The sequence below is a fragment of the Vidua macroura genome, chromosome Z (assembly GCF_024509145.1).
Source record: "Vidua macroura isolate BioBank_ID:100142 chromosome Z, ASM2450914v1, whole genome shotgun sequence".
NCBI lineage: Eukaryota > Metazoa > Chordata > Aves > Passeriformes > Viduidae > Vidua > Vidua macroura.
Window position 1 is genome coordinate 979,293 of NC_071611.1, and position 23,992 is coordinate 1,003,284.

The 23,992-nt window shown below is 52.5% G+C and overlaps 1 protein-coding gene across 1 annotated transcript in view; it reads left to right on the forward strand.

The window, feature by feature from the left end:
* The first annotated feature begins 5,272 nt into the window (after nt 1-5,272).
* The window catches only part of MYO5B (myosin VB), a 148,662-nt gene continuing 129,942 nt past the window's right edge, over nt 5,273-23,992 (forward strand). The window contains exon 1 of the mRNA XM_054003809.1: nt 5,273-5,392. Within this exon, the coding sequence (XP_053859784.1) occupies nt 5,366-5,392 (27 nt within the window). The 5' untranslated portion in view covers nt 5,273-5,365. The remainder of the gene's footprint in view (nt 5,393-23,992) is intronic.

Below are 23,992 nucleotides of genomic sequence, written 5' to 3' on the forward strand. Positions count from 1 at the left end.
TATTTAGATGCCAAGTATAAAACTCTGAATGTGTTTTACTGGGGGGGTGAACATTAAAAAGGTGATAGTCTTTTGCATAGATTCTGGTAGCTGTTGAATGATCTGTGGAATACTGGAGTCCCAAGTCTGTGCGTCCTCTGCTCGGGCAGAATTAAGTATGCAGGGCTGAAGTTAGAGGTGTCTTGTAAAAAGGTTTATTCTCTATAATTTTCATGGCACCTCTGCCTGTCTGGGCTTCCTTGGATCACCGGACCCTGAACACATGGAATGGGGGGCCGGAGCACCACCATAATTCAAGACAGCAGCACAGAAGCTGGCTGGATGTCCCCAGGAAGGTGCTGGTGGGTTTTGGCAGTGGGGAGCAGGGACACCTCGCTGGCCTCTCTGCCCCCACACCAGCTTGGCCCTAAAGCAGGAGGAGCAGTGGGTGACGTGAGGAGCAGGGGTAGGGGTGACCCAGCTGCTCCCCACGGTGCTGCCCTTGACCAGCTCCTTGCTATGCATTTCACTGGTTTTTCCTCTGTTCTATTCAGAGGAGGGAAGTGAAGAACCCATGTAAAACCTCTCATCCTTTCTTACTCACAGAGTTTGTGGCATTTAGAAATGTTTTATGTTCCTTTTTTCTCATTTTTCTCTATGAGTCTTTGCTGCTGCTTATCTGCAGCTGTTTCTCTCTCCTTCAGCTTTTCAGCTTCTGCCATCTTTCCTCCAGCTCCTGCCTTTTCACCCTTTTCTTCCAAAACTTCCATCTTTCACTAACCACTTGCTCTGCCATTTTTGTCCTCCCACCCTCCTTTTCAGCATGTGGCTCCCTGTTGGGAAACCAAGTTGTGTTTTTGTTATGTGAGAACATGAATGGATGCACAGGGGAGCTGGTAAATCACTGGGATCAGAGCTCAGGAGCCCCAGATCCCAGATATCTTGGAACAAACCAGGAATAAACACCCTGCAAGTTGTGTCCTCTTGGTTTAAAGCAGACACCAAGCTGACAAACGCTTTTTTGTCCCCTGTGGACAAGAAGGCCAGGTGGAGATGTGTTAATCTGAAACAGTACCAGTGGTCTTTCAGCAACCCAGCTGATTCTGGGTGTAAATGGTGGAAGAACCTGGCCCTGCTGAGAGCAAAAGAAGTGTGGTGGGATTTTATTATTACTTACAGACAAAACTTCTGAGTCACCAGGTGGGAAAGAGACAAGTCCACTGGAATTGTCTCCAACCTGGCAGGGAGCCAGAGCAGGGCCTCTCATGGCTTCTTCCTTGGATTCCTTGGATCCAAACAGGGTTTGTCCTACAGGTACTGAGGAAGGGAGCTTCCAGGAAGGTGAAGCTTCAGGCTGGGAGAGGTAGGCTGGTAGCCAGGATCTCGAGCCCTTACACGGTGCTTTTCAGCAGCCGTCTCCAAACTGCACAGAGCTGCTCCTGTTTTGCAGGTGGGAAAAGCCATCCCAGGTAAAGGAAATAGTTTCATCAGTGCAGAGAGCTGAGGTAGTCATAGGTCTGTGCTCCCACCACTGAGTCAAATTGGCAGAATGATTAAGAGATTAATTTCCTGGTCTGCCACAGACTCCTGGAGTAGCCCGTGCAAGCAATGTAGATTTTCCTTTACTATTGTGACCTCCCTTTGAAAAATGAAGATAATAGCACATCCAGAATTCCAGGATTAATTAAAGCATGTTATTAAAGGCTGTGACATTTGTTGGGTACACCCGATATGAGAGATAAAAAAAAATACCACATTGGTGAGCTTTGTGAATTCAAGTCATCCAGAACCATAATAAATCTCCTTTTTTAATAAAATAATAACTCATAAGAGGTGGTCAGAGCTATCAAACATTTATAGAGTGTCTGAGCTCCTGCTCCTGGAGGCAAATTTCCTCTGCAGTGAACATGAGGTCTGCACAAGATTAAAAGATCAGACTGGAAGAAGTTTGCCTTCAGCAGGAGTGAATTCCCATGGGATAACGGGCAACTAAACTCTTCTGAGACAAAACTGTTGGCGGGTGAGCGTGTTGCTGGGGCTGAACCCTTTGCTGCCAAGTGCTTTACAGCATTCAGGCTTGTCCAGAGGAACTGGTGAGGCTGGCTGGGTCACAGCCTCCTTGAGAGGCACCTTCTTGCTGCCCCCAGCAGACGAGCGATGCAGTAAGAATGATTTTCTCTCTCAAGACCGAAGGGTTTCCTTAATCCTGCAGATTCCCATCCTCTTCCAGCTCCTTGGATCTCCTTGCAGCAAACTGGGTAAACGGGGCAGCAAGCAGGACGCGCTGCAAAGGTTGGTCGTGCCTTTGCCTGCCTCGGGCCAGCGCTCACGCTACACCTCTGACTTACAGGTCACCAGGCAGTAACGAGCCAAACACAGCGGGAATTGTGGCTTGCAGGTGCTGGGAACCTCCGGAGTGTTAGCTGCTGCCCCTGAAATCCTGTGGCATTTCCTGCCCCAGTGAGCAATCCTGTAGGGAAACCAGCTATTAAACCCCGAGCGCAGGGACACCACTGGTGAGGGAAGCAGCCTGGCCCAGGCTTGAGCTTGCCCTGCACCAGGGCTCTGAGCCATGCAGAGACAGAACCACTGGCATTTGGAAACCTGGCAGTCACAGCCTCTTCACTTAGACACGTACCAGAGCTCTGCAAAATAGTCTTCCCAGTATTTTTTAATTCAATTTGTCATGGTGACAGAGGAAGAGCAGAGGTGTGCAGCGTGTGGGTGACGTGCCTGTGGCATGGGCTGGGAATGCCAGTCCCTCATCACATCATCCCAGACTCACGCCAGGGTTTGAATCCTCAGCATCTCCCAAGGCTTTAAGACTTTTCTACATGCACCCATGTGTTTACAAGGGCTTTTACACTGACCCCCCCAGGGCTTTCCATGGGGATATTTTTGGCCACACACAAGATGATGAGCTCTGGAGTGGTTCCTCATGCCCTAAGGCATGGTGCTGGCTTGGTCTCTGCTCCCTGGGGCTGGGCTGCAGGGGTCTGGACAGAATCAGTTCAACCTGCAGGAATGTTAATTATTCATTGCTTTATCCCCTGGAATAATTTATCATTACTTTAACCCAGGTAGGAGCCCTTGCTGCAGAAACAGCCAGTGTGCACTGTGCACTGCACCGGGGTACTGTGACTCTGTCAGAACCCAGATTGTGCCCACGTGTTGCACGTGGTGACTTCTGTGCTGCACAGGAGGAGTGAAATCCAGATTTGAGGTCTTCGGGACATCTTTGCATGCAAAAATTCAGGACCTGGGGTTGTACTTAGCAACAGCCAGCTCTGTTCTGAAGGCATTTAGAGCCGTCAGAATTGATGCTCCTCACTGGCCTGTGCCATCACCTGTCCATCCATCCGTCTGTTCCTGAGGTCTCCATGTGTCAGGGACAAGGCCAGGACCTTAAAACGAACTCCAGCCCATCCTGTGCTAATAAAGAATCCACTGGCTGTGCTTAAAGGGGAAAACCCCCTGGTATTTAGCTAATTTTCACCTCAAGGTGCCTTCCATGTGAATGCAAGAGGGGGTACCAAAAGCTGCTATTTAAGAGCCCGTGCCTGTTAAATTTGGTCAACACAAGTTTTGATTCCCAAATGGAAGGAAGCTTCCATCTCCTGGAGGAGACAATTTCCAGCAGCTCAGCAGTTAGAATGTGCTTCAGGGATTCTGTATGTGTTTTGGGGTTTTTAGTTTCCGAGTTTAATTAAAGTTTTAGATTAATGGAGAATCGCATGTGACACCAGCTGGTATTTCATGGGAATGGCTGTGCTTTGCCTCTGGGCTATCACTGCTACCCCAGCTTCACTGAAAGCTTTGCTTCTAATTCCACCAGTGCTCCACGTTTTGTTTCTGCAGTTGATTTAATGAAATGAGAGGAGCAAGTTTTGTTTGCCTGACTAAGCTCTCTTGGAGGCTTTGCAGGGATTATACTATCAAATTTTCCCAGGGCAATTTCTAGACATTTTTTTCACCCCTTCCTTCCTCCTTCCCAGACTCCCCCCAGAGCCACCTGCAATATATATATATATATATATTTTTTTTTTTTTTTTTTTTGATTCATCAAGGATCTCAGAGCTGGAAAAGAGAGGTATCTGCAATGCTGGCTGTCCTTGCACTAAATCAGCACTGCTCCCTGCCAGGCTTTGGGGTGGAAGAGAGAAAATATGCCGAAGGGGAAGAGTTTTATCCTGCAGGGGACAAGGAGCGGAGTGTGAGATGCCACCAGTGATCACTCTGAGGAAAGGCTGTGGGTGCCCTGCGAGTGGCACAGCCCGAAACCACGGGAGGAGGGATCCCGGTGACGGAGTAAACAACTGTGACAGGGAACGGGAGCCGCTGAGTGTGGTTTCTGCCTGCTCAGTTAATATGCAAAATACCTTGAATGATAAAGAATAGCAGTAGTGGTTAATTAGGAACACTTTGCATTTCATTCTCCTTCTCAGGCTCTGAAAGTGCCGTATAAGCATGAATTGCAGAACAGGGCGCTCCCGTGGGATGGAGGGAAGCGGCATGGCCGCAGATTGACGGGCTGGGATCAATTTTTGGCTGTTGCTTGTGGAAGTTGGAGTTCCTGCCTCCGGTGTAGGAGTGGCCACACAAGCAGCACCCAGGAGCAGTGGTGCTGGTGGGACCCCAAACCCACCGGCAGGCAGAAACAGAGAAAAACCTATCCCTGGCACACTTCTCGAGTTGATTTCCAGCGGGTTCACGAGGGCAATGCTCTTGTCCCGGGAACGGGTGTGTCCTGGCAAAGGACACCCCAGCGATGCCGTCCCTCACTCCTCAAAGTGTGGGGGATCCCGGTGGGGGATGGAAGACCCGAAAGCCACCAAGGGGCACCTGCTTGGGGCTTAATTGCTCTTCTTCTGTAAGAAAGGAAGACGGATAAAAGGCAAAAAAACTCCCAAACGCAGCACCAGCCTACGCTGCCGGGGGGATGCTGCCCGGGGGGCGCCGGAGCTGGGCGGGATGCTCAGGACCGCGGGGGAAGCGGCCGGGATAAAGAAATGTTTATCAAAAATAGGTTTTTTTTTTTTTTTTCCTTCCCCTCCCTTTTTTTTTTTTTTTTTTTTTTAATTTTTTAGAAAAATAAATAATAATAGCCAAGCCAAGGGAGGCGAGCCGAGCCTCCCCATACCTGAGCGGGGCGCGGCGGAGGCGGAGCGGCGCTGCCTCCTCCTCCTCCTCCTCCTCCTCCTTCTTCTCCTTCTCCTCCTCCTCCTGCCGCTGCCGCTCCCTCCGCTTCCCCTGCCCGCGCCCGGCCGGCCGCGGTGGGTGTAAAGGTCGGAGTGCCGCTGTGTCGGAGTGTCCGTGTGTCCGTGCGGCGGTCGGTCCGGCCGCCCGCCGCCCCCATGCCCCGCGCCTAGCGCCGCCCGCCCCGGCCATGTCCGCCGCGCAGCTCTACACCAAGGTGAGCGGGGAGGGGCGCGGGGGGGGGGACTCTGCGGGTGCCTCTCCGTGCTCCATCAGTCCTGGGGAGGGGCTGCTTCCCAGCCCTGCAGGGGCCCCGCAACTTTCCCGCACCCGCCGGGACGGCGGCCGCAGGTGCGCGGGATGCGGAGCGGGCATCCCCGGCGTCCCCCCGCGGGTCCCGGGCCCCTCCCGGGCCCCTCCCGGTCTCCCGGCGTTTCACCCGCCCGGCTTCTGCGCGCTGGAGGGTGAACTTCGCCCGCGGGTCGCGGCGGTGGCCTCGCCCTCCGTGCGCTCCGTCACCTGCGCGGCCAAAACACTTCCAGCCTCCCCAGATCCCCCTGGAATAATTCTTCCCCTCCCGTATTCCTAAACCACGGGGTGGAGGGGGAGGAGGATGCAGTCCCTAGAATCACAGAATCGCAGAGTAGGTGCCGTAACTCACCGGAACGCTTCCGCGGTGTCCGGTTTCCAGAGTCCTTTTTGTTCCACAACTCCTGGATGAGGTCCCTTGGCAGGGGTGCCATGGGACGCACCCGCTTCCTCATGGAGCCAGGGAAGGTGACATGGCTGGTGGCCTGGCTGGGCACCGCGCCCCAGAGGGAAGGTCTGCTCTTAAAAAGTCATCGTGGTGGTAATCGAAGGCGCAGGTGCTCTTTTTTAAGCAGAGCCGGAGGTCTGGACTAGAAAAACGCTGTTTCCTCTCTGGTTTCAAATTTTTTTTTTTTTTGTTATTTTGTGGCTGTGGGATACTCGGGTAACCCCAGCCCTTGGCCAGCCCAGGCTGTGGATGCCTCCCACACAGCTGGGGGCTTTCCGCTCCTTTTCCCGGGGAGAGGCTTGTGTCCAGAGAGATCCTTGCCGGTTGACCTGTCCCGAGGGAAGAGCTCGTCGCAGGCAGCGCGAGATCCGCCCGGCCCGGAGCTCTCTCTGATGTGGCGAGAACCCTCTCGCTGTGCTCTGCATCTCCCGGGGCTGCTCGGGAGTGCTGCGGGCAGCCGCGACCCGGGAACGTGCTCTGTCAAAGCCGTCAGCAGCGCTGGGCAGCGGCTCACCGGGAGGAGAGCTTGGCTTCAGGAAAGCCTTTGCTGTGTAACAGTGTCAGCATCATCTGTTGTCATAATGAGAATTTTAGTGGTTTGGATTCTTCCTGTGGCCGTGGTCAGCTCGTGGAGGTGCTGCCAGATTGGCACCAGAATCACTTTCTGTCCCCGGGGCTTAACTTTGCTGCAGATTTCTGCTTCTGTAACAGATTTTGCCAACAGCTTTTTTATGTAATGTCGGGGGTTGCCGCGTATCTTTCTCTTTGGCTGTCGCTATCAAAGGGATGCAGGATGAATGGTGGGTCTAGTGATCTCCTCTGAACCTGTGGGGATTGCAGAAGCCCCGCTGGACTGAGCTGGGCCGTCTGTGAGCGGGGTGACCTCCATCCTTCTCGGGAGCACTTGAAAAGCAAAGTTTGGAACGTCTTTTTCCCTTGGAAAATCCGGAGAGGAGCAGAAGTAAAGCTGTGGCTAAACAGCTCTGACGTGCCGACCACAGCGTCTCTCAGGATGAGTGCATGGATGTGATGGCAAGCATCCCTGGGGAGGAGGGAGGCTGGCTCCCGGTGCTGTGTTATCCCTCTTGATGGGCTGATTAAATCAACCTGGTTAATTGATTTTTGACTTGATGAGCAGGTAGTTAGCCTGCGTTGTCTTTTTTTGTGCTGCCTTGGTTTATATTCCTGTGGGTCTGTTGGACAGGTGTAAGCTGCCTCCAGGGGCATTGCTTGGGATCTGGTTGCTGAATGGGGACTTTCTGATGAGGAAGTGGTGGGGATGTGGTGGCAACCTGTGTGTGTTGTTAACTTTAGATTTATTTTTAACAACAACAAAGTTTGCTGGTGAGGGCAGGTGCTTCAGCACTGGCTCTTCTGCTGTTGCCTGTCAGTTTTGCAGGAACGTTCTAGGGATGCAGCTGGTTTTTTAGGTGGTGGGGCCAGGGGCTGGAACCCACATGGGATGTCTGTGCAGCTGAGTCACGGTGAAATTTAGGACTGTCCTGCTGGGCTGTCTGCTGCATGGGGCCTCTGTGCCAGCTCTGGCCTTTGAAGCAGTAGGAAAAATGTTTCCTGTGACTTTGAGAGTACAAGAAGAAGATCAAAGAAGGCTTAAAACCCACAACAAACCCAACAGCCTGGTGGTGCTGGTGGCTGCAGAGTCCCTGAGGTGAAGGGGATGTGGTTGGTCTGTGGTGATGAGGAAGGTCTTGATGCTCGTCCGCACGTCAGCTCTGTACAGGGGTGATGCCCGGGGGCAGAGGTGATGCTGAGGGGCAGGGGTGATGCCCAGGAGCAGGGGGGGATGCTCAGGGACAGGGGTGATGCCCAGGAGCAGGGGTGATGCCCAGGACAGAGGTGATGCCCAGGAGCAGGGGTGATGCTGAGGGGCAGAGGTGATGCTGAGGGGCAGAGGTGATGCCCAAGGACAGGGGTGATGCTGAGGGGTAGAGGTGATGCCCAAGGACAGGGGTGATGCCCAGGGACAGAGATGGCAGCCCAGGGGCAGGGGTGATGCTGAGGGACAGAGGTGATGCCCAGGAGCAGTGGTGATGCCCAGGAGCAGGAGTTATGCCCAGGTGCAGGGGTGATGCCCAGGGACAGGGGTGATGCTCAAGGGCAGGGCTGATGCTGAGAGGGCAGGGGTGATGCCCAGGGACAGAGATGATGCTCAAGGACAGGGGTGATGCCCAGGGCAGAGGTGATGCTCAGGGGCAGAGATGATGCTCAAGGACAGGGGTGATGCCCAGGGCAGAGGTGATGCTCAGGTGCATTGGTGATGCCCAGGTGCAGAGGTGATGTCCAGGTGCAGGGGTGATGCTCAAGGACAGAGGTGATGCCCAGGGCAGGGGTGATGCCCAGGTCAGAGATGATGCCCAGGTGCAGGGGTGATGCCCAGGGACAGAGGTGATGCTCAAGGACAGGGGTGATGCCCAGGGACAAAGGTGATGCCCAGGTGCAGGGGTGATGCCCAGGGACAGAGATGGTGCCCAGGGACAGAGGTGATGCCCACGGACAGAGGTGATGCTCAGGGACAGGTGTGATGCCCAGGCAGAGGTGATGCCCAGGGCAGGTGTGATGCCCAGGACAGGGTTGATGCTCAGGTGCAGGGGTGATGCCCAGGACAGGGTTGATGCTCAGGTGCAGGGGTGATGCCCAGGACAGGTGTGATGCCCAGGGCAGGGGTGATGCCCAGGGCAGGGGTGATGCCCAGGACAGGGTTGATGCTCAGGTGCAGGGGTGATGCCCAGGACAGGGGTGATGCCGAGGTGCAGAGGTGATGCCCAGGGACAGAGATGGTGCCCAGGGACAGAGGTGATGCTCAGGGACAGGTGTGATGCCCAGGCAGAGGTGATGCCCAGGCAGAGGTGAGGCCTCCTGGGTCTCTGCTGGCAGGTGAGGCTGTTTGGGAGGGAGCAGAGGAGGGGGAGGCGGGTGATCCGGGGTCAATCGCTGAGAGCCTGTGGATCCCACGGGTGCTGTTGTGTTAGCACAGCCACAACTGCACCTTCCTCTGAGTTATTCCTCCTCCTGCTGGAGCCAGGACGAGAGAAACTGCTGAGGAGCCACTTTGGAGCATCCAGGTGGGAATTCTCAGGTCTCCTTTCTGCTGAACTGCAATGGGAGCTGGTATGTGTTGTATGGAGGGCCCTTAACTTCCATGTGGTGCTTGCAGAAGTTTTCTGGGACCTTGTTGGGACATGTAGTAGTTTTCCTGGCGGGTAAATTTGTCACCATGCTGATGAATTCGGTGTGTTGGATTGGCCTAGGGAGCGCTTAGGCAGGAGAGGAACCCGCCCTGGGAACACCAGCAGCTCTGAGCTTCTGCTGGAGGCCTTCTCCATGGGATGCCTTGCCATGCCCCTTCAAGGTCAGGGCTGACTGGTGTTTAATACCCCCATCAAGCAGGATAATTAATAGCTCTGCCTAATTATGAGTATGAGAGTAGTTCCAAAACTGCCTCAACCTTCAAGTGTGTAGGACCCCACTTTGATAAACAGTTATGGAGAGACCATTCTGTCTTCTCACTCCCGCTGCTTTACCTGGGCACTCTGGGATTATCTGGCTGTGGCTTTTGCTTTGTGGCAGGGTCAAACAGGAGTTTGGTGCATGTCCCAGCAGAAAAGGAGTTCTTGCAGAGGATGCGGACCTGGTCCTGGGGCTGCTGGCGCCAGCCTGTGCAAAAGGAGCAGGGCAGGTAGTGGTGTAGAGGATTCCAGCCTGCAAAAACCTGTTCCAGGTGGAGAACTAGGAGAACTTCGCCTAATCTGTGCGTTGCCCAAGGAACATCTTTCTAAGGCTGCTTGTGCTGGCCCTGCCCCTGCCCTGTCCCTGATGCGGCCAGCTGCGGCACTGCCCAGGCAAACTGCTGCAGGGCAGGGGAGTTTGTCAAATCCTCTTTACCTGCAGCAGGAGGCAGCTCATGAGCCTGTGCAGGCACCAGCGTGACCCTGCCGTGGGGTTAACGGGGTGCTCTGTGCCCTGGGCTGGGCACTGGGCAGGAGGGATGGACCAGGACAGCCCACGGAAGGCGCCGTCGTCAGCAGCAGGGCTGATTTGCAGCGCTAAACCAGAAATTAGAGTCGCTTGTATGGCTGTGTTGTAAGGTGAAGCTCTTCGTATGACAAAACCAACTGTGATTGCTTTGGCTTCTGATGTTCTGCCCTCTTAAAGGCGCTTCTTAAAATGTGCTAATTGTCCTTGTAAGTATAGCCTCTGAACCTCGTGCAAAATAATGCTTCTGCCAGGCTAGGGAATAAGCTGTGTCTTTCTGCTCCTGGGTTGTTGTGCAGCTCAAGATATTCTCTTCAGAAGGTCTGCAAGCTCTGGGTAAATAAGAAACCAGGGTATTTATTTTTCATATAATTTTTTTTCCTCTCATTGTGCAAAGTGGCTGCTGTTTGCCAAGCGTTTTCTTACAGACTTGATGCATTAAAAAAATCCTCTTCTAATGGCTAGTGTTGGGTATAGAAAACTCAGGTTTTCGCTTGAAGTTGTGTTAAATGAAATAGCTGGAATGAATTGGTGGTTTCTGACCCTGGGGAGAAACTTCTCAAAAGTGCGTAAATGCTGCCAGTGTGATCACACACTGATTGAGTCAACGAATTGGCATAAACCTTCTGGCATAAAACCTCCTGAAAATTGTTTATCCTGCAAGGCTAGGGGGAGGATTCATCCTTAGCGTGTGCCTGTGGGCTGGTTTGGGGCTGAGGAGCAGCTGGGAAGGAGAGAGAAGATTTTCTGTGGATTGTGTAGAACAAATTCCTGGGAATAAGCGCTGGGGACAGGGAATGTTTGGGGTTCAGTCGCAGGACATCCACGGGATGCTGCAGAGCTCCTGAACTCCTGCTGCTGCCATTGCGGCTCCTGTGAGGAAAAGCAGGTTATAGCAGCAGGTTTTGTCTTTTATTCTTCTTTATTTTAGATGGTGAGAACATGTCTGGGTCATAGCACAAAGGGCAGGGACAGCTTGGAGGCCACGCTGGGGTTTTTATTTAAGGATGGGGCCGTGTCGCTGAAGGAGCCGGGTCCACTGGCATCCCCGGGCTCCTCCTGATCCTGCCTCATTATGAGCTGCAGTGGCAGAGAGAAAATCATTGAAATGTGAACTCTGATTGCTCCAGCCAGCTCTCTGCAGCTTGGGACCGTGCCAAGGGCACGGCCAGCGCCGCAGCCACCCGGGGCCCCCTCGGCTTCCCTGTGGTGGCACGAGGGAGAGAAAGGCAGAGCCAAGCCTGGGGCTTAAACATCCTTCAGCCCACCGTGTCTGGGCCTTGTGTGGATCCAAGGGAGGTGAGAGATTGTGGCGTTGGGGGGCATTTCTCTGCCTCGATGGGCAGGGTAAGGCCAGAGTTCACCCCACGCTCTCCCGGCACTGTATGGGTACACGTCCCACCACAGGGCACGCTGCTCTGGGGGCTCTGTGCTGCAAAAATAACCCCATTTTCTTCTCTGTTTGTGCAATTTTTCATCTCAGTTGCGCATTCAATAGCCCCCGTGCTTGGGTCAGGCGAGAGCCACTGAGCCAAGGAGCACGGAGCTGAGTGCAGGTGCTGGGGCACAGCCCCAGGGGTGGTTCCAGCAGGGTTAATTAGCTAGATCCCAGCTGTATGCCCTCTTGCTGGCTGGGATTAATCAGCTTGCTCCTTTAAAAAACTATTTTTTGAGAATTCCTGCCCCGATTCTGCTCTGAGGGTGTGAAACTGTGGCGTGGAGATCACAGTGTGTGCAAGCCCCAGGTTGCAGTGACTTGCTGGGCAAACTCCAGGGTGAAGGATGGGAACAGCAGTGGGTCTGGGATGGTGCTCTGCTGGTTCTTGTGGGATTGGGTGGGATGAGTCCTTCCTGCCCTTTCCTGCCCCGAGGAAGGAGTTTATCCGAGGTTATTTGTTACAGGCAGCCTGGCTGCTGTTGAGGAATGTATTTACAGGGGAGGATTTTTGCTTTGTTGTTCTTTCTTGCTGCCAATTACCAGGCAGAGAAAATAATGACCCTGAATGTGAACTCATGCATCTCTTCTGGTGACCGAGAAAGAAGGCTGTGTATGTTTGTGACTGTATTTCCATACATATATTTTTGAACGTCTCAGTCTGCTGTAAAGCAGTGCAGTTCTAGATGTGCTGGACTTTTAATTTACACACCAATTACTTTGAAGCCCTGTCCGAAACAGGAGTAATGTACCCTTACTGTGATGGCTGTCCTTCGGGGAATCCACAGGAGTAGCCCCACTTGAGCATGAAGGTGGACTTTGGACTTTGTGAGTTAGCCACGGGTGTAATAAATGTCAGGTAATGCAGGTGAAGCTCTGAGCTGGGTGTTTTTGTGTGGTGCTATTGCCTGATCTTTGACCCTTCCTGCACACAGAGGCGTTCGGTGCTGGTTAAAGGAACATCGGAGCAGGCTGCAATCCAGGTCAGGAAAATGACTGCTGTTATTGCAGCCAAACCTCAAGCTGTGGCAGACACCTGAAATGTTTGCAGAACACTTTGGGGAAGAACTTGCTGCTTATCAAAACTGAAAAAAGTTTCCTGTGAGCTTTCTGTTTCTCGAGCTGGTTGTAAAGCAGTTGCCCTGGTACGCCTCTGGCCTGCTCTAAGACACGTCTTGTGGGGTTGGGTTGCGTTTTGGCTTAGCCTGAACCGTCAAGTATGAGCAGAGACCTGTCCAGAGATGGTGGCAGGGCTGGGAAGGACCAGGCTGGGTGGGTGATGGGCTTCACATGGCTCTCCTCATGTGAACACTCTTTAATGTGTTGTCTGGGCCATGGTGAACTCATCAGTTGTACTAATCAAGATTTTGAGGGTTTGGTATTTCTGCTCTTTGCCTTTCCTGTGGTGTCCAGAGGGTTTGGAGAGAAGCATCCCTACGGGGAAGAGCCTGCAGCCTGGAAATGTGACTCTTTCTCCAGCCGTGCTCTCCTTTTGTCCTTGGTTTGTCCGTGTCTGAGGTCTTCTCCGGCCGACTGAGACCTGGGAGTCGCGGGAATGAGTTAAACATGTCCAAGCAGGGGCTGTGGGGCTACAAGAACTGAGCAGCACAGGTCTGTAACGCTCACAGTGAGCAGTGATTAATTGCAGGTGGTGACTCCCAGCCCTGGCACGGCGCAGGGGGTGGGATGGCGGCGCAGCCCCTCCAGCAGCGCGTGCTCCTGACCTGCTGCGCCACCATCCTTTGCCATTTTTAACCAAACCCCGTCTGATTGTTCATTTTTAGATTTCGTTATTGATTTCCCCCTCCCTGAGCAGTTTTCTGTCACTGCACCGACTCTTGGCGCCCTGTGCTTGTCCCCAGGAAGGCAGCGGTGCTTCAGGCCCTGCTCTGGCAGTCCCAGGGGGTCAGCAGCAGCACTGTGACCCCCCTGGCTGCCCTCCCCGGCCCTGTATGGTGCAGGACAGGCTCTAGTGACCCTGTTCATCTCCCCCTTCATGCACAGCCCCTCAGCTCCCTCTCTCCATGCTCCCACACAGGCACTGTGGTGGCACCACTGGGGTGGCTTTGCCTTCTCTGGCTGCTCCAGGCGCTTGGTGCTTCCATGGATCCTCCGTGGGAGACGTGTGCTGTGTCGTGGAATCCCAGAATGGTTTGGGTTGGAAGGCACTTCAAGGATCATCCAGGTCCAGCCCCTGCCATGGGCAGGGACACCTTCCACTGTCCCAGGCTGCTCCAAGCCCCGTCCAGCCTGGCCTGGGACGCTTCCAGGGATCCAGGGGCAGCCACAGCTGCTCTGGGCAACCTACACCTCTGGGAAACCCATGTCCATTCTGACTTTTGGATATTTCTCTCGGCTCTCACCTGTCGGAGTCCAGGACATCCCTCTGGCTGCCCTGGCTGTCTCGAGACCCTGGCAGGGGGCTCGGAGACCTTGGCACCTTGGCACCAAGTCAAAAACACCTGTGGCACCTGTGGAAAAAGCTGCCAACTCTGTTTGAGGAATTGCAAGTCACAAGGGTTTGAGTAGTGTGGTAGTTGAATTGACAAAGGGTGGAAAAGTAGAATTTTGGGATTTTTAGAATGTGATTCAGGCGTACAAGATGGTGGAATTTGGGCGTGTCCTGACCTTCTTCTTCTTCTTGCCCTCCATGTCTTGCTGTGTTGGTGACACTTTTCTGTTGGTTTAAGGTAGAGACACACTGTCCAACATAAATGATAGGTATTGGCACACAGACTGTATGTAAATTTTGATATAAAAAGTAAACACCGCCCGAAAGGGCACAGCAGAATGCCATGGCCTCCTTGCTAGACAGAGCTCAGCAGGTCAGACAATGTTATAGATAAGAAAAAATAAACAACCTCGAGAAGCTGATCCTACGCATTTCAGACTCCTCCTTTGGCTGCACGGGCTGGGAAACGAGGACTTTTACAACCTTTTACAAGCCCAGCGTCGCAGACCCCGAGACTCATCCACAAGTCTCCGCTCACCACGTGCTCCCAGCTCAGCTGCTCCTCGAGAACACCCTTTCCACACTTGGGGCTGACCAGCCCTTTCAGACCACAACCAGCTCCCTGAAAGACCAGGGGCAGCCCACGAAGGGATGAGTTTCCCTTGGTGGAGCCCTTACACCCAGCTAATGCAAACCTTCACCCTTCCCGTGAGTCACTGCCCAGGCTCCCTCCTGGAAGTGCCGCAGCGCGTGAGGTGCTGCTAGGATGTGCTAACCACCACTTGCTGGGCTGCTGGGAGCAGGATGTGTTGTGGGTGAATCACGGCCACCGCTTACCACAGTTAACACCTCGGGGATGTGGCCCGGCCTGTCAAAGGTTGAAAAAGACCCTTGATGTATTCAAGGATGGCTTTTTAAAAATCACGGGCATGTCCGGTTTTTTTCTGGAAGCCTCACAGGGATGGCGCAGGCAAACCTACAGCTGCCAAAGCAGGCTGGGTATGAGCGAGCACCTGGGGCTGCTGACATGTGTATTAGGAAGTGAGCATTGAAAAAAGGGCTTTAAAACAAAATAGAAATAAAAAGTATCTGATCCCTGTGCCTGCTGAGGAGCTGGTCCTTGGTGCTACACCCCAGGCGAGCAGGGTTGGTGTAAGCATATCTCAAGGCAGCCAGTGGATGCCAAGATGCTGAGGTGATAGAAGTTGTAATTTTCAATCTAATTAAGCTGAGTAATTCCTTGTGGATTTATGCTGCTTAATTATTGTGAGCTCTGGGAAGGTGGGTGCTGTGGGTGTTGCTGTTCTTTGCACTGAGGGTGCCGTGGGCATGGCATGGGGCTCATTCAGGGACACTCAGTCTCCTGGCAGGGTGGGCGTGGAGAGCTGGAGGTGAGTTTCACATGGCAGCACTGGACTGCTGTGGTCTTGGGTTGGTCCCACATCTCCTGCTAGGACCACGTGTCCTGTTCTGGAGACAGGTTGAAGGAGAAGACTCTGCTCCAGAGCAGAAGGTGGATGTGGGACTACTGGTGTGGCTCTTGCCAGCTCTTCCCACAGCTGTGGGGTGACTGTTCGTTGCTTATCTGACCCCTCTTTCACCACCATGTTCGGTGGTAAGAAATAAAATAATGAAAGAAATTGAAGGTAAAGAGCTGCCTATCCAGAGCTTGGTGGGTATCTCATGTCCTGTGCTGTCCTTTTGGCTTCTTCCAAGGCTGGGTGAGACAGGAAAGCAATTCCCTGCCGGGTTAGACTGTGAACAAGTGCACTGTCCTCTCGTAAGTAATGGTACCAACAAGGCACGTTCTAGCTGGGGCAAGACCTGTAGCACCACGGGAAAGCTCTCGGGGAAGGCAGGTCTGCATGAGCTGGGAAGGTCTCACCCGTGAGCTGCTGCAGAGCTGCCCCCAGGGGTGTCTGCAGGGCCTCCCCTGCTCCTCTGAGCTGGGGTTTTTCTCCCCGTGTCTTTTTGGGAGCAGAGGTCCCAGGGTGACCGACCTGCCCTTGGCTCTCCTGCAGCGCATTCTTCACGGCCCTGGCCAGAGATACAAGCAGCTCATATCTTGCTCCTGTAAACCCTGGAAGCGCCAGGTTTGAAATCTGTTGCTCCCCCTTCCTTCTGCTTGCTTTCTCTTCCCTTCTGCTTTCCAAAGCCTTTGTTTTTGTTTGGGTCCTGCCCCAGCAAGGAGACAAGCTGTTCCTCCCCGTGCAGAGCGGTGAGGGAAGCGCTGGTGCTTTGTCTGCCCCGTCGCAGGGGGTGGAGGCAGAGCTGTTCAATAGAACGCTTCATTTAAAAACAAGCAAGAGGGGAGGAGGAAAACCGAGGTGTCTTAAGTGTGCAGGCCTCAGTTCCGCAGAACGCTGGCGCTGAGGGTTAAAGGGCTGATGCTTTGGGTGCAGCCGGTGGCAGGGACGGCTGTGGAATTCAGCCTCGGGGCAGCTGCTGCTGCCCGGCCCCTGCTCGTCAGAGCTGCTTTGAAGCCTCGTGTGCTTTTGCCATGCCAAAATAAACTCAAGAGTCGAGGCTGTCAGAGGCAATCTTCATCTCTCTGCACTTTGCCCTCCCCGCTGCTGTCGCGGTGAGGGGCGGCTGTGCTCGCACCCCTGGGTTTTTGGGGAGCCCTGGGGACTGTCCCCGGGGTGCCGAGAAGTGCTGACCAGCTTGGGGCAACCTGAACTGCCTGCTTGACCATCAGGGTGGGACTGAACCATCCTGAGCCATAAAACCCGGCTGAATTTCCCTTTGTGCTGGAGAAGGTGGGGATGGCTGAGGCTGCTCCAGCCTGAGCGACTTGGCAGTCCCCAAAAAACGAGCTGCAAGCAGGCTTTTCCTCCCCAGGCACTGCTCTACCCAAAATACGGGTTTGCATCTCAAAGTCCACCACCAGGCATTTGAAACAGCGCTCTCACCCGAATGGAATCTCCCTGGGGCTCCTCTTTTTTCTTTTTTTTTTTAATATGGATTTCTGCACCACACACTTTTTATCTTTGCATAAAAAGCCAGTTTTCAGAAATAGAATATTCTATTTGTCAATGCCAAAAGGTCTGTGGGCTCTCTCCCTCTCCCTCTTTTTTTAATATTATCTTAATTTAGTTTTTTTTTTTTTTTTTTTTTTTTTTTTTTTTTTTTTTTTTTTTTTTTACTGAAAATGGTGCTGTCTCCTTGCAGCCTTTGCTCTGGTGCAAAGTTTCAGCACCGGGGGGGGGGGGGGGGGGTCATGTGAGGTAAATCAGCAGAATACAAACGCTGCTGTTACTGACTAAACTTTGCCCGGATCTCACCTAATCACCAGCCTAACACGTATTTAAGAGCTCCAGCTCTTTTCCTGTGGGGAGAGAGGCTCAGCCCCACATCAGCACTGCAGCAGACCTTGTCCCAGGATCCTTCCAGGGTCCTGGCATCCTTCTGCTGCAAAGGGTGGCATTTTTGAACCCTTTGGATATAACTCAGGCCTGAGCGATTGCTTGCTGCTACATCCCAGTTATTAAATGGCACTTTCTTTTTCTGGGGTAGCAGGTTTACTGCTTTTTTACCCTCTCTTTTTTTTTTTTTTTTTCCCTAGTCTGATAGGATTCTGCTGTAATTTTCAGTCTCTTGAGAGGTATTACCCAAATTCAGGCTGTCGTTAACTCCCAGCAGGATGGTTTTTGGTGTCCCTGTGTGAAGAGCAGGCTGGATGTTGTGGCTGATAGAAAATCTTCCGTGTGCACAAGAGCTTTAACTGCGGGCCCACTCAGCTCACAACTAGTGAGGTTTCATCCTCCTAGCAACTCTGAAGGCAGTTTCTTGTCTCTCCACTTTCAGTTCTAACGGCTGAATGCTTCCAAAGGAGAAACCTTCCAACAAAACTATTTAATTTCCCTCGGTAATATTTTGGGCACAATCTGTTGGCGACTCTTTCATCTGGCGTGCCATCTCTAGGCTTATAACCCTCTTTGATGTGGCTCATTCAGGGGAAAAATGGCATTACACACTACCTCAATCATTCAGATGTCAGAGAGGATATTGCATTTGACTAATCGGGGGAAATTTGGGAAGATTTAGTAATGCCAGCAGACATGACCCACTTCCAGTTAAACGCTTCTCAGACAATAGAGGTTGTGCTAAGTGGTGGGGGAGGGAGAAACACCCATAGAGTAGAAAAAAAATTAATAGTTACTTATAATTTTAAATTTTGTTGCGCTGACCCTTTCCTAGGCTCAGGATGCTCTTGCTTTCTTTTTGTGTTTGCTTTTTACTTTTTCTGAGAAAAAGATAGTACTGATACCGACTGGTTTTCAACAGGCGTGTGTTATCTGGAGATGACCGTCGCCGTGCTGTGGGTGTGCTGTCACCTTTGGGATGTGGCTGGGGGATGCTGGGATGTGGCTGAGGGTGTTGGGAGCTCTGGTCCAGCTGCGGGTGACCAGCGGTGGCCGGGGATGTGGAAGGTGGTGTGGGAATTGATTTTTGGCTGTCCCAGCTCAGGAAGGTGCCCGCCTGGTGATGTGCATCTTAAGTACGTAAAGAATATTAGTCCACAAAGAGAGATTTAAGTGTTTCTCTCGTGCTCCAAACCTTCAGTGCTGCTCATTCCTGATCCTATGAGTGTTCTGGCCAAAACCAAACAGAAACTGCAGGGGCGCAGCTCTGTGATGTTGTAAAAACTGCGAGATAGCCAAACCTAAGTTTGTAGTATATAAACTATTACTTCAAAGGCAACAAAGGAGAACATTCTTCTAAGAGGTAACTCCATAATTCTTAGTGCTGCAAGTTCTGTCAAGCAGCTTGTGGCTGTTGCTTTGTGCAAGGTTTTATCTTTGCAGCCATGTGAGCTGAGCAAAAGCAACTTAAAGCTTATTAAACCCCTTATTAAAAATAGTTCTGTAATCCTTCTGGAGTATGGCAGCAACACTTGGGTCTAATTCCATATTGCAGCTAAATTCACATTGTAGCAATGTGCAAGGTGCTGCTGAGAGGCAGACACACGATGCTGCAATATCCTGGAGTGAATGTCCAACGTGATGGAGCCACGCCAGAGCCCACCTGAAAAGGGGAAGATGAGCTGTGCTGCATGGGCAGCGTTTTGGGGCAAAAAGTCCCACCCTAGAGGTGTGCTGGAACTGCTGCTGGTTTCTGGAAGGGGGTCCAAGTCTTCAACCTTTGTTGCTGTTTTCACTTTTGTGTGATCATTGAGGCGTAGGCGGTTTTTTTAAATGCTCTGCTTTCGCCTGCAGCCAGGATTCCACTGCTCTCCTTCCACAGGATGCAATCCACTCTTGTTTTTCTGAGCTGCTCCCCAAAAGCTGCTCTTTGAAGAGCCACATTATAATATAACTTGAAGCTTAGAAATAAACTTCAAGTAACTTCACCCAGCAAGCTAGCACCTTCCTCGGGTTAAAATCTTGTTTCTTCTGCCTTCAAGCTTCAGAGCCAGTAGACTGACATTTTTTTAGATGCATCCCTGTTGATAAATGCTGCTTTTACGCGCAGTTACAGAGATGGCTGGAAGAGACGTAGCCCTGACGCTTGTCTAGATAAATTAATTTCCTTTGCACGCACCTCTGGGTGTCTGAGCTGGTCACTGGGGGCTCCGTGACCAAAACTCCGCGTTGCCCCTGTGTCCCACGAGTGAGTCCAGAGGAATTTCTGCAGCATTAGCGGTGGGTGTTGGGTGCCCAGAGCTCCTGTGAGGTCTGGGGGGGCTCTGGAGCGATGGCCAGGCTTGAGCTGGGCAGGAGGGATGCCTCCCTGCTCACTCCCACCTGCCTGGGAAGCAGCTGGAAAGCTGGGAACAGCTGAAGTGTTCCTGGGATCTGGACAAACCTGTCCTGGCGTGAGGCTAGCCTTCAATATAGTTAATTTGTCTGGGAAGGGAAAAGGCCGGTTTGGAAGGACTTGGCTTCTCTCCTCCTGTTCACACAAAACAAATGTAATTTTTCAAGTCAGGGCAGAGCAAATCAGTGCAGATCTGAACCAGGGCTCATATTTTGAAAGCTGAAGAGCTTTTGAAACACCCCAGCAGATGGAAGAGGCCCTGGCTGCATCTGCCTTACCTGCTTTAACCCCATAAACAGCACTGACCCTTGTCTCTTACAGGCTTTGTACATAATTTATGTCTGATTTGAAAGCTGGCTGCTTTGTTAACACACTTGTCCATGACTGATGCTCGGAGGAGTCTCTTGGGAGCTGCAGTGCCCATGCCCAGGGCTCGTGTTCGATGGCTGAGATGCATTAAGGATGTTTAAGTTGTTGGATGGAAGCAGGCCAGTTAAAAATGGAGACGCGGCTTTTCCCACCCTTCATTTGAGGCAGAGCTTAGGGAAAGCTGAAGCCACTGTGTGGGCTCTGTGCTCTGGCAACAAGCCAGCAGTGAGGGGGTGGGTGCTATGTCCTTGGTGCCACAAACCCGGGCTGTGCTGAGTGTGGGTGTGAAAATGCAGCGGTGGCCTTTGGACACTAAACCAGCCGTGCGTGTCTGTGGGGCTGGAGCGACACCTGAGACCTTGATGGGTCTCTGCAGGGGCTACGTGTCCTTCCAACAGCCAAACCCTGCTGGTGCTGGGGTGATGTCCTGCAGCCGTGTCCCTCCTGTCCCTCCCAGCCGGCACGAGCCTCGCCGAGGCCTTCAGGTCTGTGAGGATGCTGTGAGCGGGTCAGCTGCTGCTGAGCTCTCTGCTTGTGTCCAGCATCCCCTCCACATGCTCACAAAACCCCCTCCCTTCGGGGGATGGAAGCAGCTCCTGGGGATGTCTCTTGCGTTTTATTCCTGCAGACTGAATGTGAGACAATGGGGATAAATTTGCTGCAGCAATAAAACACAGGTTAGGAGAGATAATGATATTAACTGTGGCAGTCTGTCTCACTACCGGAGCAGCCTCTACCCTCTTCTGTCGTGTGATCAGGAGAGATTTGTGGCTTATTTTCCCCTGTGTCAGTGCAAAATGAGATGTGGGCTTTCTCCTGCACATGCAAATCCTGCAAGAAGTGTTGGAGGAGCGGGGAAACCCCAGCTTTCCCAGACAGCGTTCCTGGCTGGAAACAGGCTGTGGGGATGCTGAGGTTTGCTAGTTTCCTTTGAAATGAAGCCCAAACCTTTGTCAGTGCTTTGCTGGTGGATGGACAGAGGGGAAACCTCCTCTCTGAACAGGCTAAAATGCCTTTTGAGCAGGTCAAACTGCTTTCCTGTGAAAAGAGTTTTTGTGAAAACCAGTCCCTTGGGATTCCTCCCTGGGACATCAGTGCTGGCAGTCAGGAGCTGGCTTTGTGCATGTGCTGGTGGCAGCCAGGCTGTCCCCAGATCCTGCACTGCTGTGGCCATCACTGCTGTCCTTGCTGACCTGAAAAAGACCTGGGATGTGTTGTGTCCTGAGCGAGGTGGCTTCTCTGAAATGCATCGGTCTGGAGCCCAGATCCACAATCCTACAGCTGGAAATGCCAGCTGCTGAAGGAGCATGGAAATATAGGGCTTCTGCAGACCCTCTGTGGGGAAATCCCAGAATCACAGAAGGGTTTGGGTGCAAAGGACCTTAAAGTTTATCCAATCCCACCAATGTCCACTGGGACACCTTCCACTGTCCCAGGCTGCTCCAAGCCCTGTCCAGCCTGGCCTTGGACACTTCCAGGGATCCAGGGGCAGCCACAGCTGCTCTGGGCACCCTGGGCCAGGGCCTGCCCACCCTCCCAGCCAGCAATTCCCAGTTCCCAATATCCCACCTGTCCCTGCCCTCTGGCAGTGGAAGCCATTGCCTGTGTGCTGTCCCTGCAGGCCTTGTCCCCAGTCCCTGTGCAGTGATTGAAATCAATGACTGAGAGGATCAAGGAAAATCCGGAGGGAGGAGGGCACTGGGCTGAGCTGGGGCTGCTCTGCGGGCTTGCTTGGCATGTGGCTCTGCTCTGCTCTTCCAGCCTGGTGCAGGGGACATCCTGTTGCTGGAAGTGACCCCGATTTGCAAATGCAACACAGGGAGGATGGGGAGAGGAGGGGAAAGCAAATATTTGCCTTTCTGTGGCTGAATCCAGCTCGCTGATGCTCTGATAGGTCCCGCTCCTCTCACGCTCGAGCCTCTGCTCTTACTAGAATATTTTTGTTTGTACAAAGTGGGTCTTATCTCCACCGTAGCTGGGAATTGGGAGGCTGTGCTCTGGCAGTGCCTTTAATAATGCCCTGATAAGGGCTCGCTGCCCCTGGCAGGGAGAAGGAAAGCCAGCCTTGCTGCCTTACCGGGGAGCAGCAAGGGGAGAGGTGACACAGGGAGGAGGGAAACTGAAGCAGTGGCAAAGGCTGGTTTGGTGTCTGGGGTGAAGAGGGTGGGCTTAGGTTTGGATGCACCTCTGCACGGTGACGGCACCGTGCCATGACCCAAACCAGGATTTTTAATTTTTTTTTTTTTTCTTAATAAAGCAACTAAGAGTACTCGTTGGGAGGTTTGCAGCAGCCTCCAGTTTCACCCCAGTGTGGGATGGAAGGTAGAGCAGCTGTGAGGGGACATGAGCTGCTTCACATCTCTCTGCTGTTTGTAGGTCACAACCCCTTTGGACAGCGTCCCAAATCCCTGGTGGATCCACGAGTGTGCATGGCCACTAATGCCTCTTCTGATGCATTTGGATATTAGGCAAAATTCCTTTGTGGAAAGGGCTGTCCAGCCCTGGCCCAGCTGCCCAGGGCAGAGGTGGAGTCCCCATCCCTGCAGGGATTTAAAAGCTGTGTGGCTGTGGCACCTGGGGACGTGGGACAGTGGTGGCCTGGGCAGTGCTGGGGATGGCTGGAATTGATGGTCTGAGGGCTTTTCCAAGCCAAATGATTCTGGGGCTCTGTGGTTTGGAGGTGCTGTGGGACAGGCCCATTCTGTGGGTGGTGCTGTGGGTTACCATGAGTGCAGCTGGCAGTGACTGAAGCCACGTGAGTTCAGCCATCCCTGCCCAACCACTGACCCCTGCAGTTTGAAGGAACTCAGCTCTTGGGACTGACTATTTTGTCAGAAAGGGCAGAAACCTTTGGTCTTGTGCATCCTGCACTGGGAACTCTCAGCACGGCTGGCAAAAGCTTCGCTTTTACAATGAAATAAACTTGAATAATGTAAAGTTCATTCAATTTAGTTTTTTCTTCTTCATTTTATTCATCTACCTAACAAAGAATGAGGTCACCCCTTAGAGAAGAGAGAAAAGTAGCAGAGCAGTGTTTGGTAGAGGTGGATTTGAGTTGCTCTTTGGCCCTGGTTTGAGTGAGCTCATGACTTGTCTTCATGCACTCTGAAACTGCTATCACTTCAAGATGTATTGTTACTTGTTTTGCTGCTTTTCCAGTTAAAAAATAAATGTTTTCCTCACCTTGGGTGGTAGGAGTAGGTGTAACTGAGCCTTGAATTGGGTTAAGTCCTGAAGCTGAGCTGATGGGACCCCGTGGCTTCAGTGTGACCGTAACTCCTGTCCTTCCCCAAGGGAAAGGCATCCCTTGGGCAGGAACCGATTTCCTGGTGTTGGGGCAAAGCTCCTTGGGCCTGAGCCAGGGAATGTGTAGTGGGAACAGAAACCTGACAGCTGGGGTGTCCCTGTGATGTGGGAAGAGCCAGGGCTGAGACTTTCCTTGGTGGCAGCTCTGCAGCCCTGCCTGTGCCCCTCTGGAGCCTGTGCCTTTTGGGGAATAAAAGAAATCCTCCCATGGGACAGGGAAGGGTGTTCCTGTGAGTGCACACATCTCCTGTTGGGACAGGGATGTCCTGCGTGCCGACCCAAGAGTGGCTTTGCTGTGGGAATGGGGAAGGCACGAGCAGCACTCTACAGCTGAGATAAATTCTTTCGTTTGTTTTTAAATCTATTTTTATTTCCCCCTTCTGTTTGGCTGCTTTGTTCTGTGGACACCTCAGTGTTTCATGAGAGCCGTGTTTAATCTTCCTGGGAATGTGTGTTTGTGCACAGCTGGGGCAGCCACCCTTCCAGAGGGAAGAAATAACCTTGGGTTTGCCTATCTCTACTGGGGACATTGCCAGACCAGGGGAAAAAAAAAATCAAAATTTAAACCAGAAGGTAAAGGCTAGAAAAGCTACATTTTGTGGTGGTGATTTTTGTTTTGTTGGTTTGCTGTTTTTTGTTTGGTTGGGGTTTTTTTCCCCCCCCTTTGTTTTTGGTTGTTGTTGTTGTTTGTTTTTTGCTGCTTTGTTTTGGGTTTTTTTAAAGTAGGTTCAGGTGCCCTTCTTGC